The sequence below is a fragment of the Carassius gibelio genome, chromosome B14 (genome assembly GCF_023724105.1).
Source record: "Carassius gibelio isolate Cgi1373 ecotype wild population from Czech Republic chromosome B14, carGib1.2-hapl.c, whole genome shotgun sequence".
NCBI lineage: Eukaryota > Metazoa > Chordata > Actinopteri > Cypriniformes > Cyprinidae > Carassius > Carassius gibelio.
The window spans coordinates 19,402,896-19,421,101 of record NC_068409.1 but is presented as its reverse complement, the minus strand read 5'-3'; the positions used below and the strand labels follow the sequence as shown (position 1 = coordinate 19,421,101).

Here is an 18,206-nt window from a genome sequence, read left to right as displayed (position 1 = left end):
AAGTTTTTATAAAAGCCCCTGTGAAGTTTAGATATTTCCATGGCTTTTGTGCGATGCTTTCTTTTGAAAACATAAAAACATAATTCACTGATTAATTAGTAAGCAACCAGCTTTGAACCAAAATCTTGATTTATAAAGACTATAAAGCAATCTTTCGAAAAAGCCCATTTCAATACAATGTTTGTTAGAAATAGTGTTCAATAGTTATTTGCTCCATCTCTTTAAACTTCAGTTATTTTAATACTTTAAACCAGCTGCAATCATTTCTTCCACAACACATTCAACAGTGAACTCGCCTCTTGCGTATTTTCCTCCTCTCACACTACATTTCCATTCCTCAACCTCTTCAATGTCTCTTGCCCTGTCAATGCTATATGAAGATACCATAAATCTCTCCCTGAAATGAAGCTCTACTCATCCTGGGACAAGATGGTGTCATTATTTTCCAAGGCAATTGAGATATCATTCAACATAACGGCTGCTGACTCGAGTCTCTGCTGTTTCCTTATTAAAGGGTCACGGCCAAAATTCCTCTTATAGACAGCGTTTCATCAACAGAAAGGGATGGTCTTTTTTCACAAGGACTGCTCAGCTAGCAATGCACTGATACTATTTTTTAGAATGCATTTTTCTGATACGACAGCATTTGAGAGCTTAAATATGTTAAAATGGCATGCAATCCAGGTAAATATAGTACTGTGTGTGGTTATTTGAAAGACACCTACTAGTAAATCATTATTTTTATGTGCACTAATTAATTAACAGAGAAACAATGATCAAGGGCTATAAACATTTTAATCTAAATGTATTTAAATATATCTTATCTAAAACACAACATAATTCCAACATACATCCATTTGTATAGTAGTATATGGCTTCTCTGTGTACAGCTACGGAAACTGCAAAGAATTTCCAAAAATCCTTCAGCAAAACTACTTCCAGCGAGTAATTACAGTGTGTTTAGACAATACTCATTTTGAACTCTCTTAGCCTTTCACCAGATTTCATGAAATAATTACAGTGCATTCAAGACAACGCTTTCAAAACTTTAGGGAATGGTCATTAGCATTTCATCAAACATGTTATCAAGTCTGCCGTCGTGGTGAATTAAAAACTGCCTAAAGATGATTTTCTACTTATTTCATTGCTGTTATTTTGTCGTTATGGCACTATACAGTCGTGTTAGGTTGACCTGGTGATATTTTCGTAAGAATGCTTGATATGAACTTTAATTTGCACATAACAGTGTTGTAGTTGTAGTTGAACACCCCATGACCCTTTGCAAGCCAGCATGCTGTCAGCTTGTCAGACTAGTTGAAGAAATGGTAACACAGATCACAGACATGGCCCTGAGCCCTTTACGCCTGCAGGGACATGTAGGACACCAAACATTGCTCTTTCTTTCTCTCTGCTCTGCCTTTTGAAAATATCAGAAACAGACGTTTCACATAAATATGAATTTACTTGAATTGAGTGTCTATTATAGTGAATAGGCGTAGTTTCAGAGCCCACCTAAAGATTCTGCATGTTAGATTTAGTAAGATACTGGTATGAGTGCATGTTTAAATAGAACAGTAGAGTTCGTGTTCACATTTATCCAGTTTTTGAGGTAAAATTTATTGAAAAACAATCCATTTAAGAGATTTCTGCTTGAAGTGTCAGCATGCCCTCCACTAACATGATCTTACTGGTTCAGTTCATCATTACAAAATCACCATGACCTCTCTAATTTCAGCATATATTATATGCCTCTTCATCTCGCTTTCTGTTTGAAAAAATAGCCCTAAAAGAGATGGATATTTCATCAATCCCTTGAATTATTTATGACGAGCAGGTCTGAAGCCTCAATATTACAGAAAATCGACAGAAACATTCTAAACATAGTATTCAGCAGTTTTCATCAATTCCCACAGTGATACAGCTTCCAGGCTGAATCCAGATTAATTTCTTCCCTAAAATATTTTATTCATTACTGCCTTGGCTGCCTCACATGGTTTTGAGGTTCCAGTGATTTGACGTTTCACTGCTAATGAAATCCACGAGTACTATATCAGATGAATATAGCTTATACAGCATACACTATTAAACATGACATGTTTGACACATTTCATAGTAATGTGTTTTATTTTAATACATTTTTAAAGGTAACATAATTGTGCATCGTGTTGTGAGACATTTATGTCAATGCAAAGTCTTTCCTAGCTTTTTCATCATTTTTATTAGCAGTGCTAGCTAGTGTGGAGAGGAGAGGAAACGGATGGGGGGACGATAAGTATGGAACATTTTGTATTTAAATGATTGTGTTGATAGATGATAGAAGTTAAGTCCTATATAGTTCACCCATAATGAACCGCAAGAGGATGAGCATTCTGATTCTGCATTTTCAAAACAACTCCTAAGGCCAAATGTGTCCTAAAATTCATATCCAGCTCATTTTATATACATGTTCTCTTTTTCTGCTTTATAATTGCACTCTAATGCATTACAACCTCCTCTTCAGTTAGCTCTCCTTCACTGATGAATGTCACACAGGGCAATAAAATGCATAACCAATGAACAGTTATTTTTTGCCCTTTGGGTAAAAATGTGCATTGAGGAACTTGGTCTGAACTCACTATTAACTCACACACAGAGATGCACAACAAAATCCCTAGTCTAGAGGCACATTAAAGGCCTCATTTCCATTACACTGAGCTGTAAGGGAAATTTATGCTTTATTTACGCATTTTAAATGAAAAGTGATAAAAGGACGGGGAAGAAAAACACAGAATAACAAACAAATGTAACAGGAGATGTATTTATTGTATACCTAGAGGCTCTGAGGTATGATGATTTAAAGCACATGATGGGAGAGTATTTAGGGATCAAATCTCTTTTGTTTCTATCTAGATCTCTGATTAAGTATTCATAACACAATGCATCATAGCCTCACTGTGGCACTCATGAAAACACAGCAGTTCATTTTCAGGGGTTATGAATGAGTTTCTAGTGTATAAGACTAAATTAGCTATTTGTCTACTAATGTCATGAATGAATGAAAATAGAGCTTTTTCCATGTTAGATGAAGAATGAAGTCATGTTACTTAACTTCACAATACCATATCAATCAGTGGATACGGCTATTAACACTAAGAAAAGCTTTCAGACCAGCAAAGCAATTAACATAAGCTTTTAAAGGGTCAAAACTTGAAGTTTGAGAGTTCATGTCATGCATTTATAAGCCATTCAGATAAGACTGATGTGAAGATGGCTCAAGAAGGAATATTTTTGCCAGATTTACCTAATTTATTTATTGTATTTGACCTGAATTGATTCTATTACCATACTTTTAAAAGATAAAAGGCCAAAAAAAAATGCAACACCGCACATGCTCTAAAATATTTATAGACTCATAAATATCCATGGGAGATGTGCCTATAGCAGAGGATATAGCAGAGATTCATTGGGTGCCACAAACCCATGGCTAACTATGTGAATATAGTACGATGTAGTGTTTTTAATGCCCCTCAAGCCATGCATTGCACGTGTTTGTGAGTCTGCGATCAGTCCAGCCCTAGTTGCAACTTCAGGCAATGCTCCTTGCCGGGACAAGCAAGACTGAATAAATAAAAATCCATTCACACAGGGTGTTTACATGTTAAAAAAAATCCTATATTGCAAATGAAGGGGAAAAACAGGACATAACTGATAGTGATAGTCTATGCATGCATAAATTGTTAACTAAAAATACTGGAAATGCTATGATCATATTTTAAAAGGTATTGGAAAACAATAATATAAAGCATTTAAATTATCATTAGAATGCTTTTCTCAGCTATATTAATATATGTGATTAATCAACATATCATGCAATTAATTTGATTTACATATTTGAATCACTACTTGATACACTACAAATATGTTATTCTTAATCAAGGCTTATTTAAATTCAATATTAATTCTGTCTAAACACAAAAGCATTTGATGGACAGTTATAGTTTTATGTGCATATGCATAGGGGCTTGTATATTCATAAAAGACTATAAAAGTTAATCCAGTATAGAACATGATGGACTATTCATGTGGCGCATTTTTTGTGTGAGGTTTTGCTTTTATCTCCCATGACATCATCTTTTAGCGTGGGTCAGTCTTGCCACTTCCTTATCGGAGAAGATGTTTACTTCCTGCCTTACGGTGACATTATGCTAGAAAGAGCCACTCAGAGAAAAAAAAAAACAAGACCTATCTCTGCTAAACAATCAGTATTTAAGATGTGAATTGAAAGCATCTGTGGAAGTAGGGCTTTATAATCTCATAAATTTCGATCGATTGTAGCAAGCAAATTAAATGTCCTCTCTCTCTCGAACTGCGTAAATATCATCCCCACTAAAGATAATTCATCCTGTTGCCCTTCCCAAATTTATAGCCCTTGCGCCAATGGTCTGTGATGTAATGGTATCCTCTCTGTAGCATTTATAAGTCAGAGGATGCATGCATTAACATGCCGTGAAATATTCCTGCTTCAGGTTATGAAAATGCAGGCTGCTAAAACCACCTCACGGCTCACAGAATGTGTTATACTGCCGGCTATATCCAGACGCCTCTGTGTTTTCTGAGATGTCTGCTTGATGAATAATTTATCTGTGGGTATTTCAGAGCTGTGCTTCTACAACCCATGTGCCATGTGAATGAACTATTCCCAGGTGAGCAGTGGTGGCAGCTGCAATGGTGGAGTTGATTGAAAAATGATACTCTCCGAAGACCAAAGCGACGTGTAAGCGGCGGCCCTGAGTACTAGCAACACAACCAATGAAAATAACACAAACTGTCATTTCTGAGTGAATTTCACTAGTGTAATGAGCCTGAATAAAATGACAGTTAAATACTGTACTTGTATTCAATCCTGATGCTCCCTGGGGCTTAACGTAAATCCACTCCGTGCCAAAATAACACCTCGCTCATCTCTTGGCACAGTACTGTCTGTTTTCATTACTGCATGAAGGGCAAAAATAGGATTTTCATCTAAAAACGGCAAGTTTTCCATTTACAGACAGAACTTAGTCGCTTGCACCCTGCATGTGTTAGCTGACAGCAGCAGGCACCTCTTCACACATATGGTTATACGGTTCTATTTCTGCACTAAGCTTTTTTTTCTTTTCTTTTTTTACCTGTCTGTGGCTTCCTCCTCACAGGGTTCCTCCGGATTGCTCTTCAAATCCTCATGGCTGCTCTTCGCATCTTCCTTCCTGGCACCGCAAGGTGAGTTGCTCTTGGGAAGCTCCTCGCTGACTTGAAGGTGCTGGATGATGTTTTGCTGGTTCCATGATTGATCGCCTGGTCTGACATAAACAGGCGTGGGTCCAGGGTTCGGTGCCAGAATGCTGTGCACAGGGCTGTTGTTCTTGCGGAATCCTCCTCTGTCCCGGGAGTGACTCTTCAGCCGGACCGGTGTTCCCCGGTGGTCGAAACCTTCCTGTTGGATGTAGCCCCCATTCCCAGCTGAGGTCTGAGTGTTGTGGCTGAACCAGCGCCAGCGGAGCCTGAGGATCTGCTTCACGTCAAACTCCTTTTTTCCAGACACAGACATCCTATTCGCCCTCGATGCAATGCCAGTGGCACATGGAATCAGAGGAATAACGAGGCTGAGTCTCGGCTTCAGAGGCTTCACCTCTTTTGTCTTTGTTGCCGGTTCTGGCTAATAAAAGGACGGTGTCTGCAGCTTCTGCCTTGTGTCTTATTCCCCCTCTTCTCCAACTCTGTCTGCTCCTTGTCCTTAGTTATAGCACACACATGATATCCTCTGCCTGTACCACCCTCCTCACTTCCTTTTGTCGTTCTGTGTCTCTCTGCACATACGACACACACACACACACACACAACACAGAAAATTAGGAATGCTTACAGCATCCTGCTTTGATTCCAGTCGCAGATAATGAACAGCTCTTACCCGGGAAGCTGAGGTGCCAAACTGACAGGACGCAGAGGTCAAATCTTAGTAGGGAAAATCGTCTAGCCCGGGTAGGAAAGCCAAAACCAACACCATCTCCTTCCACAAGCAGCATCATCTGTGCTCGCACTCACACTCTGCCCCTTTCCTTTCTGTGTGCACACACATGCTCTTTCCCTCGCTCTAGCTCTCTCTCACTCTTCACGCATGCACATAGACATGTCTCCTTGCACAGTCCCCCCATCTGATGGGATCCCCAGGGAGACAGTCTCATCCTCTCAGCGAAGGAAACCATGCAGAAAAAATATTCTCTCCCGGTCTGTCTCAAGCCGTAGTGACAGATAAACACCAAAGTGTTTTACTGTTTTGACTTCACCAGTTAGTATTTCATCTTATGTAATGTTTGTTAGTATGAGACTGTGCTGTAAAATTGTGGTAAGAATGCATGCATACATCTTCCATTTATATATCCAAAACATTCTTTGATCTCTGAATACATTAACTTACGAGAAATATGTTCGTTGATGGTCACAACATTTTTATTTTTTTTACGCAAACTGAAAAAATCCCCCTTAAACTGTAAATATGGAGGGACAAATATTTATCACAATACTTATATTTGTTGATGTTGGTATGTGATCACATTAACTAATTATTATTATTATTATCTGAGTGATTTTGTTTATCTTGTAGACTGTTAGAAATGGTAGATCTAGATGCGCTGCAATGTCATATTGCTCATTGTCTGTTTGTATCCCAAGATCATGTGCATTGCATTCAGTTGGCTGTCCTTTTGCTATTATGAATATGGATACCATCCCATAATGCTTTATATGGTATCTGTTATGCTGAGAAGTTCCCTTTGCTTTATTTCTTAGAGTGGCAGATGGGGTTTGAGGCTCTGAAAAATTTGCAAATCAAAACATTAAAAATAAAATTAAAAGAGAGAGCCACAGGTCTTGTTTTAAGGTGATATGTACCAAAATCAATGTTCATTACAATATTTTTTTCAATATGTTCAATTTACATATTTAATATATTGCTGTTTTGTTTTTTATTTATATAGCAATTATGCTTAGTTTCAGAACATTGTTATAAGAATATTTGAACAATTTGTGAAATATTTTGCACCCTGTATCCTATATCCTGTATTTCAATGGGGAAGTTGTGACCTAGTGGTTAGAGAGTATGATTCCCAACCCTAAGGTTGTGGGTTCGAGTCTCGTGCTGGCAATACCACGACTGTGATGCCCTTGACCAAGGCACTGAACCCCCAGCTGCTCTGTGTGCACTTTGGATGGGTTAATAAAAACAGAGCACAAATTCTATGGGTCACCATACTTGGCTGAATGTCATGTCACTTTAATGAGGAATTATTCATAAGAATTAGTTCTCTCGTTTACAAGACTTGAAAAATGTCTACTATTTGTTTGTATAGTGGTACCAAATTGATTTTGTGAAATGCTCAAAATGCTACAACAAATTTGTCAAATTCAGCCATTGCTAGTTGCTCTGAATAGAAAACAAAATTGACTGTCATCCAGTTTCCAGTCATCGTGGCAGACAAGTTGAATAACAGGCTTGAATGTGTATATATAAAAATCTAATTTGACTTTTCTATAGTTTTGAAATAGTTTTACATATAAAGTTTAAAATGTTGGACATATATATATATATATTTTTGCTTTAAAACTTACTATCAGTATTCATATCGCTCAAAACAATTTAAAAAGCTTAATATATCAATAAATTGAGTATGATCAAAGATTTATATTAGTACCAAATATAAGGGCACAAAAAGTAAACCATTTTAATTTTCAAGCTTAGATGTACTTATTTTTGTATAACATACTTTCTCAGGTATGTCCAACATTTTACACTTTATATGTAAATCTATTTCAAAACTATAGAAAAGTCAAATCAGATTTTTGTCTTTAACTACGCACACACACACACGCAGTATATATATATCCTCTGAAAAGGATTTTGAGGCATAAGACATATATAGGTGAATATTTAGGTGCAAAACCAGTAAACACCAGTATGAACTGAAATAAAAGCACACTCTAGCCTATTACTCCTGTCAGAGTCAAGGACACCATCTGTTCAAGTCTCTTTGATACAAGAGATGTCAGCTTAGACTGCTGCTCCTGTTTTATTCACAAACATCTGCCCTACCAGATAAAGAGAGATTCTTCCTACCTGCAGAACACATAAATAATCATTAATCATGAAGGAACAATACTCCAAACCCATTCTCTTAATGCACTGGTTATTTTCCGGTGTTAATGCAGATTTGACTCTATTATTATAACTGTAGTACGTGTCATTTTACCTCCTTTCAAAGCCTCTTTTCATGGCATTGACTTGACAGCTAGGCATACAAACTGGAAAACAGTTTACTTATAATAAATTCTATAAAATAATATTGACAAACTTGGAGTGACCAGAAATCATAAGGATATCATTACATTAAAAAGTTTGGAATGTGTACGTATAAAACAGCACAAGACTCTCAGAATCAAACATGTTCAAAGACAAAAGAAATAAACCCTTATCCACTCAGTCCCTTGTAATGTGAGTAGCATAGTAAAAGACAAGCATTTATGTCTTACCTTTCAAACTGAATAGGAAAAATATGGGTGCTTGCCTGTATTCCTCTCAGCTTATAAGTCGCTTGTCATAGGTTTCAAGCTAACCATAAAATAGATGGCCTCTTTTCTTTCTCACCCCAGTTCTGCTAACAAATATTTGCATACAAAACAAACCACACGTTCCTCCCTCAAAGGAATTTCCTGATCATTTCCTTCCTTGGTACTGGTTTGAAGAATCGGGACAGGAAAGCCATTTCCTGTTTTCTTGGAGTTGGCTCCTATCAAAAGTATTCAAAGAAAGCTGAAAGCATAACGGCCAGATTCAACACATTTGAAAAAATGCAACCTTGTTTTAAGGAGGATGTTGATATTAATATTCAAGTTAATGTTGCAACAAAACTGTCCTGTGTGGTTTTGCATTACAATACAGAGGATATGAACAATCATGTACATTTTTCATACTTTGATGAAAATGAGTCACATTCAGCACATATGTATTGATAATTGTACACTTTATTTATTTTTTTGCAAGTGATACAAGGGGGAAAAAAAGTTAGAAACTTGCAGCCTAAATGTCCCATTATTTACAAGGGCAAATGCACAATTTATGCCTTTTCAAAATATTAATGTTTTACCATTGGCATTAGCATTCCTGTAGTTATATCACCACATTACAGCACAGCATTTCATAAACTGAGTGAGAGGAAGAGAGAGAGTCATCCGGATGTAAAGAAATGTGGATGATATAATCAAGAAAAATACCTTAGAAACCATTTAAAAATCAAAGCAAGTCACAGCTTTTGCCAACTGCTTTTTTGTTGTGCATTTTAAAGATATTCAAGCAATCATTGAAAAAGACAGTCTTAGATATAAATACTTTAGAAGATTATAATCTCTGTGTAAATTCCATAATATCTGAACTGCCATAATATTTGAGACACACAATTATGTTATCCCATGTATTGGTTTTGACTCAAATTATTTACAGTTTGTACAGCCCTTAAACTTAATCGTGCTCACTGAGATCTGGTTTATCACTGCTCAAATTAGTTAATCATATGCAATGATGACATATGATACAGCACTACTAATGTAAGTGAAGCTGAATTTTTAAAAACCTCTTAAATCTAACTAAAATCACTCTTGCATTTAAATGTGTCCATGCAATTTTAGAAAGGACAACATAGTTCCAAAACTTTCTAAAGTACAAAAATAGAACAAGTTGTCAGATGACAAATTTTTTATATTAACTACACACATTGTTGGATTGGATTTGAACTTCCTATCTACAAAACAAAATTAGAATTACATAACAGATTTCTCTTATTTACAGTTAAATTGTGATTCAGAGAAGGGAAAAAAAGTATATATATATATTAGACACACACACACCAATGCCTGTAAAGAACATATGTGGCAAGTGAAGAAAGTCAATATGGCAGTGCACTATTGTTTAAATGAAAGGCAGATTTACACAGTCATCTAGACTGACAAAAGTGTGTGTGTGTGTGTGTGTGTGTGTGTGTACTGTGTATAGATACTAGTGTAAAAACTATTTCTTTGGTGACATAGCTAATTCGAGTTGTGGAAATCGAAAACTGCCTTTTGTACCACTATCACTGCTGGATGATGATGACATTCTGGACTTCTTTGAAGTCTGAGCAACTACACCAGCACCCTCAATCATAACCTCACTTTCATCTGTCACTTCATATGAACCTTTACTTTTTGAGCTAAAACCTCCAATTGTAGCAAACTTCAACTTTCCTTTTTTTCCTTTGGCCTTTTCTCCAACATCACCTGAAATGTTGCCACCCTCTGCCTGTAAGTGGCCTTCAGCAGAAACAGGGGAAGCTAAACCTCCCTCGTCACTTACAGAAGATGAGTGATGTGTTTTTTTGAAGAGGTCAAGGGAGGCAGATTTACTCTTTGGTGAAACTTTAAACCCAGAGCTTCCCTCTACTGCTAACTTGCCACTTGTCAATTCCCCAGAACTAAGGCTCAACTCTTTAGACACCTTTGCACCACCTTTACTTGTAACATCAACACCTTCTCCCTCAACAGTAAGATCAGCTGCACTGCCAACTTTGGATTTAGATTTGACAAATAATTTTGGCATTTTGACTTTCACTTTTCCACCACTGCTTTTCATATCAGTGTTCTCCATTTCCAGACTTTGGGAAGAAACTTGAGAACCTGTAGCCAATTCACTTGAACCTACATCAACTCTCATCTCACCTCCATCTACTTTAGGCAATGCAACACCAAACTTTGGTACTTTGATTTTAGGAAAGGTTACATTACCTTCTTGGTACTCCATCACACCAGATAATGATGCATCTGGCTTCATGTCTAACCCACTTGCAGTCTCTCCCTTTTGTCCTCTTACATTAAAGCCTGGTATTTCAATGCTCCCTTTTACTCCTTTTTGCTCTGTGAGACTTAAATCAGCATCTAATGCACCACCATGGACATTTACAGTAGGCCCTCTCAACTCAACATCCTGTATTTTTCCTCCTATGTCAAATTTAGCCTTGCCTTTTCCATTAATGTCTGATCCTGCTACACTGAAATCTGGGGATTGAAAGGTCTTTTCTGGAACCTCTAAAGCTGCATCTCTAACAACCAGTTCAGGAGTTTTTATTTCAGAGCCAGAGATGCCAACTTTGGGCATTTTGATTTTTCCTCCTTTTGTTTTGAAATCAGGACTGTCCAAACTAGCATCTGGTGTCTGAATATCAGTTTTAAGGCTGGCAGAAGGCAAATCAGCAGATGATTTTATAGTTCCAGAGGCAGATGAACTACCTTTAGCCTTTGAAGATTTGATGTCAAATTCCACATCAGGAAAATGTAACCTTCCAAAAAGAGGTTTCTTTACTTTGGTTGACTTCATCTGTAAGTCAGGTTCATTTGCCTCCACCTTGATGGTTTCAATCTTCCCCTTCCCTTTGGCCAATTTGAATTTACCTTTCTTTCCTTTCACATTTATGTTCATATCAGGTCCTTCTACACTACCACCAGCATCAGGAATATCTGCATCTAATTTTGGGCTCTTAACTCCAAGCGAGAATTTAGATTTCTTCATTTTTGGCACCTTCATATTTGCATCTGGTCCACTGATGTTGACATCAGGGCTTTTGACATCAATACTTGCCCCTATATCTTTTTCAGGTATTGAAAGATTGCCATCTGAAGGCTTCATTCCAAAGTTGGGACCTTTGAATTTTGGGAACTTAACATGTTTTGAACCACCCTCAGGTCCTTCAATGTCAAGATCAGGAGCTTTAATATCAATTTCAGGTCCTTTAATGTCAACATCTGCTTTGGGGAGATTGATGTCAACATCTGGGCCCTCCACTTTAGGACCTTTGAGACCAAATGATGGCATTTTGATTTTAGGCATCTTGATGCCACCTTCTGGGCCCTCAATTTCAACATCAGGACCTTCAAAGTCCACTTTTGGTCTCTTTATGTCACCTGAAACATCCACATCACCCTTGACTTTGGGGCCTTTTAAGTTGACATCTGGCATAGACATTTTTGCACCCGATATGGTAGGCATTTTAAACTTAGGACCTTTGATTTTGCCCTCAGGTCCCTCAATGTCAATATCGGGAGCTTTAATGTCAATTTCAGGTCCTTTAATGTCAACATCTGCTTTGGGGAGATTGATGTCAACATCTGTGCCCTCCACAGTAGGACCTTTGAATCCAAATGATGGCATTTTGATTTTAGGCATCTTGAAGCCACCTTCTGGGCCCTCAATATCAACATCAGGACCTTCAATGTCCACTTTTGGTGCCTTTATGTCGCCTGAAATCTTAGGTACTGAAACATCCATATCACCTTTTATTTTGGGGCCTTTTAAGTTGACCTCTGGCATAGACATTTTTGGAACGGACATGGAAGGCATTTTAAACTTGGGACCTTTGATTTTTCCCTCCGGTCCCCCGATGTCAAGATCAGGAGCTTTAATGTCAAATTCAGGTCCTTTAATGTCAACATCTGCTTTGGGGAGATTGATGTCAACATCTGGGCCCTCCACTTTAGAACCTTTGAGTCCAAATGATGGCATTTTCATTTTAGGCATCTTAAAGCCACCTTCTGGGCCCTCAATATCAACATCAGGACCTTCAAGGTCCACTTTTGGTGCCTTTATGTCCCCTGAAATCTTAGGTACTGAAACATCCATATCACCTTTTATTTGGGGGCCTTTTAAGTTGACCTCTGGCATAGACATTTTTGGAACTGATATGGAAGGCATTTTAAACTTGGGACCTTTGATTTTGCCCTCCGGTCCCTCGATGTCAAGATCAGGAGCTTTAATGTCAATTTCAGGTCCTTTAATGTTAACATCTGCTTTGGGGAGATTGATGTCAACATCTGGGCCCTCCACTTTAGGACCTTTGAGTCCAAATGATGGCATTTTCATTTTAGGCATCTTGAAGCCACCGTCTGGGCCCTCAATATCTACATCAGGACATTCAATGTCCACTTTTGGTGCCTTTATGTCCCCTGAAATCTTAGGTACTGAAACATCCATATCACCTTTTATTTGGGGACCTTTTAAGTTGACCTCTGGCATAGACATTTTTGGAACTGATATGGAAGGCATTTTAAACTTGGGACCTTTGATTTTGCCCTCCGGTCCCTCGATGTCAAGATCAGGAGCTTTAATGTCAATTTCAGGTCCTTTAATGTTAACATCTGCTTTGGGGAGATTGATGTCAACATCTGGGCCCTCCACTTTAGGACCTTTGAGTCCAAATGATGGCATTTTCATTTTAGGCATCTTGAAGCCACCTTCTGGGCCCTCAATATCTACATCAGGACATTCAATGTCCACTTTTGGTGCCTTTATGTCTCCTGAAATCTTAGGTACTGAAACATCCATATCACCTTTTATTTGGGGGCCTTTTAAGTTGACCTCTGGCATAGACATTTTTGGAACTGATATGGAAGGCATTTTAAACTTGGGACCTTTGATTTTGCCCTCCGGTCCCTCGATGTCAAGATCAGGAGCTTTAATGTCAATTTCAGGTCCTTTAATGTTAACATCTGCTTTGGGGAGATTGATGTCAACATCTGGGCCCTCCACTTTAGGACCTTTGAGTCCAAATGATGGCATTTTCATTTTAGGCATCTTGAAGCCACCTTCTGGGCCCTCAAAATCAACATCAGGACATTCAATGTCTATTTTTGGTGCCTTTACATCCCCTGAAATCTTTGGTACAGAAAGATCCATATCACCCTTGACTTTTGGACTTTTCAAGTTGAAATCTACATCTGGCATAGAGATTTTTGGACCGGATACGGAAGGCATTTTATACTTGGGACCTTTTATTTTGCCCTCAGGTCCTTCAATGTCAAGATCTGGAGTTTTGATGTCAATTTCAGGTCCTTTAATATCAACATCTGCTTTGGGGAAATTGATGTCAACATCTGGGCCCTCCACTTTAGGACCTTTGAGCCCAAATGTTGGCATTTTGATTTTAGGCATTTTGATGCCACCTTCTGGGCCCTCTATCTGAACATCAGGTCCTTCAAAGTCCACTTTTGGAGCCTTTATGTCACCTGCAATATTGGGTCCAGAAACATCAATATCACCCTTGACTTTTGGACTTTTCAAGTTGAAGTCTACATCTGGCATAGAAATATTTGGGCCAGAGATCGATGGCATTTTGAATTTGGTGCCCTTGATTTGTCCCTCAACATCAAGATCAGGAGTCTTGATGTCAATTTCAGATGATTTTAAACCAATGTCACCACTAGGTACACTGACATCAATTTCTCCTTTGGGTGACTTAAAACCGAACTTTGGCATTTTAAATCTTGGCATCTTGAATCCTCCCTCTGGACTTTTAACTTCTATACTTGAAGAATCAACTTCCACTTTTGGCATATTTACATCACCTTCCAAACTGACACCCGCTTGACCTTTCACTTTAGATCCTTTCGGAAATTTGACATCAACATCAGGTGCTTCAATCTTCGGCCCTTTAAATCCAAACTTGGGCATTTTGAATTTAGACTTCTTGACATTTGTTTCTGGAAAATTAACCTCAACATTTGGACCTTCAGGACCAGATATTGATGGCATCTTGACTTTGGGGCCCTTGATCTTTCCTTCTGGTAATTCGATATCAAGTTCTGGACCCTTAATATTCACATCTGGGGCTTTAATTTCTCCTTCCAGTTTTGGAACAGACACATCAACATCACCTTTCAGTTTTGGTCCTTTCAGATTGAAATCAACATCTGGCATAGAAATATTTGGACCAGAGATTGATGGCATCTTGAATTTGGGGCCCTTGATTTTTCCCTCAGGTCCTTCAATGTCAAGCCCTGGAGCTTTGATGTCCATATCTGGTGCCTTAATGTCAATATCGGCTTTAGGGATTTTCACATCAACATCTGGACCCTCCAGTTTTGTACCTTTCATTCCGAATGATGGCATTTTGATCTTTGGCATCTTAAAACCACCCTCAGGTCCTTCAATTTCTGGGCCTTCAATTTCCACTTTTGGTGCTTTAATATCTCCTGACACTTTTGGAACGGACATGTCAAGATCACCTTTCAGTTTTGGACCTTTCAAATTAAAGTCAATGTCTGGCATAGAAATATTTGGGCCAGAGATCGATGGCATCTTGAATTTGGGGCCCTTGATTTTTCCCTCAGGTCCTTCAATGTCAACCTCTGGAGCTTTGATGTCCACATCTGGTGCCTTAATGTCAATATCAGTTTTAGGGATTTTCACATCAACATCTGGACCCTCCAGTTTTGGACCCTTCATTCCGAAAGATGGCATTTTGATCTTTGGCATCTTAAAACCACCCTCAGGTCCTTCAATTTCTGGGCCTTCAATTTCCACTTTTGGTGCTTTAATATCTCCTTTCACTTTTGGAGCCGTCATGTCAACATCACCTTTCAGTTTTGGACCTTTCAAGTTGAAGTCAATGTCTGGCATAGAAATATTTGGGCCAGAGATCGATGGCATCTTGAATTTGGGGCCCTTGATTTTTCCCTCAGGTCCTTCAATGTCAACCTCTGGAGCTTTGATGTCCACATCTGGTGCCTTAATGTCAATATCGGCTTTAGGGATTTTCACATCAACATCTGGACCCTCCAATTTTGGACCCTTCATTCCGAATGATGGCATTTTGATCTTTGGCATCTTAAAACCACCATCAGGTCCTTCAAATTCTGGGCCTTCAATTTCCACTTTTGGTGCTTTAATATCTCCTGCCACTTTTGGAGCAGACATGTCAACATCACCTTTCAGTTTTGGACTTTTCAGATTGAAGTCAATGTCTGGCATAGAAATATTTGGGCCAGAGATCGATGGCATCTTGAATTTGGGGCCCTTGATTTTTCCCTCAGGTCCTTCAATGTCAATCTCTGGAGCTCTGATGTCCACATCTGGTGCCTTAATGTCAATATCGGCTTTAGGGATTTTCACATCAACATCTGGACCCTCCAATTTTGGACCCTTCATTCCGAATGATGGCATTTTGATCTTTGGCATCTTAAAACCACCATCAGGTCCTTCAAATTCTGGGCCTTCAATTTCCACTTTTGGTGCTTTAATATCTCCTTTCACTTTTGGAGCAGACATGTCAACATCACCTTTCAGTTTTGGACTTTTCAGATTGAAGTCAATGTCTGGCATAGAAATATTTGGGCCAGAGATCGATGGCATCTTGAATTTGGGGCCCTTGATTTTTCCCTCAGGTCCTTCAATGTCAACCTCTGGAGCTTTGATGTCCACATCTGGTGCCTTTATGTCAATATCGGCTTTAGGGATTTTCACATCAACATCTGGACCCTCTAGTTTTGGACCCTTCATTCCAAATGATGGCATTTTGAACTTTGGCATCTTAAAACCACCCTCAGGTCCTTCAATTTCTGGGCCTTCAATTTCCACTTTTGGTGCTTTAATATCTCCTGCCACTTTTGGAGCAGACATGTCAACATCACCTTTCAGTTTTGGACTTTTCAGATTGAAGTCAATGTCTGGCATAGAAATATTTGGGCCAGAGATCGATGGCATCTTGAATTTGGGGCCCTTGATTTTTCCCTCAGGTCCTTCAATGTCAATCTCTGGAGCTTTGATGTCCACATCTGGTGCCTTAATGTCGATATCGGCTTTAGGGATTTTCACATCAACATCTGGACCCTCTAGTTTTGGACCCTTCATTCCAAATGATGGCATTTTGAACTTTGGCATCTTAAAACCACCCTCAGGTCCTTCAATTTCTGGGCCTTCAATTTCCACGTTTGGTGCTTTAATATCTCCTTTCACTTTTGGAGCAGACATGTCAACATCACCTTTCAGTTTTGGACCTTTCAAGTTGAAGTCAACATCTGGCATAGATATATTTGGGCCAGAGAGCGATGGCATCTTGAATTTGGGGCCCTTGATTTTTCCCTCAGGTCCTTCAATGTCAACCTCTGGAGCTTTGATGTCCACATCTGGTGCCTTAATGTCAATATCGGCTTTAGGGATTTTCACATCAACATCTGGAGCCTCTAGTTTTGGACTCTTCATTCCAAATGATGGCATTTTGAACTTTGGCATCTTAAAACCACCCTCAGGTCCTTCCAATTCTGGGCCTTCAATTTCCACTTTTGGTGCTTTAATATCTCCTTTCACTTTTGGAGCAGACATGTCAACATCACCTTTCAGTTTTGGACCTTTCAAGTTGAAGTCAACATCTGGCATAGATATATTTGGGCCAGAGAGCGATGGCATCTTGAATTTGGGGCCCTTGATTTTTCCCTCAGGTCCTTCAATGTCAACCTCTGGAGCTTTGATGTCCACATCTGGTGCCTTAATGTCAATATTGGCTTCAGGGATTTTCACATCAACATCTGGACCCTCCAATTTTGGACCCTTCATTCCAAATGATGGCATTTTGATCTTAGGCATCTTAAAACCACCCTCAGGTCCTTCAAATTCTGGGCCTTCAATTTCCACTTTTGGTGCTTTAATATCTCCTTTCACTTTTGGAGCAGACATGTCAACATCACCTTTCAGTTTTGGACCTTTCAAGTTGAAGTCAACATCTGGCATAGATATATTTGGGCCAGAGATCGATGGCATCTTGAATTTGGGGCCCTTGATTTTTCCCTCAGGTCCTTCAATGTCAACCTCTGGAGCTTTGATGTCCACATCTGGTGCCTTAATGTCAATATCGGCTTTAGGGATTTTCACATCAACATCTGGACCCTCTAGTTTTGGACCCTTCATTCCAAATGATGGCATTTTGAACTTTGGCATCTTAAAACCACCCTCAGGTCCTTCAATTTCTGGGCCTTCAATTTCCACTTTTGGTGCTTTAATATCTCCTTTCACTTTTGGAGCAGACATGTCAACATCACCTTTCAGTTTTGGACCTTTCAAGTTGAAGTCAACATCTGGCATAGAGATATTTGGGCCAGAGATCGATGGCATCTTGAATTTGGGGCCCTTGATTTTTCCCTCAGGTCCTTCAATGTCAACCTCTGGAGCTTTGATGTCCACATCTGGTGCCTTAATGTCAATATCGGCTTTAGGGATTTTCACATCAACATCTGGACCCTCCAATTTTGGACCCTTCATTCCGAATGATGGCATTTTGATCTTAGGCATCTTAAAACCACCCTCAGGTCCTTCAAATTCTGGGCCTTCAATTTCCACTTTTGGT

At 38.9% G+C, this 18,206-nt stretch overlaps 2 protein-coding genes across 4 annotated transcripts in view; both read right to left on the bottom strand.

Moving 5' to 3' along the window:
* Positions 1-8,780, bottom strand: part of LOC127971585 (kelch-like protein 4) — a 34,466-nt gene extending 25,686 nt beyond the window's left edge. Inside the window, exons 1-2 of one of the 3 annotated variants that reach the window (XM_052574698.1) lie at positions 5,927-7,501; positions 5,148-5,825 (exon numbers count right to left, since the gene is read on the bottom strand). In XM_052574698.1, the coding sequence (XP_052430658.1) occupies positions 5,148-5,566 (419 nt within the window). In that variant the 5' untranslated portion in view covers positions 5,567-5,825; positions 5,927-7,501. Of the gene's footprint in view, positions 1-5,147; positions 7,502-8,541 lie in introns of those variants that run through there. The other 2 variants (XM_052574701.1, XM_052574699.1) reach the window with 2 other exon arrangements.
* Positions 8,781-10,072: 1,292 nt separating this feature from the next.
* Positions 10,073-18,206, bottom strand: part of ahnak (AHNAK nucleoprotein) — a 31,284-nt gene continuing 23,150 nt past the window's right edge. Inside the window, exon 11 of the mRNA XM_052574702.1 lies at positions 10,073-18,100. Coding sequence (XP_052430662.1) covers positions 10,073-18,100 — 8,028 coding nt within the window. The remainder of the gene's footprint in view (positions 18,101-18,206) is intronic.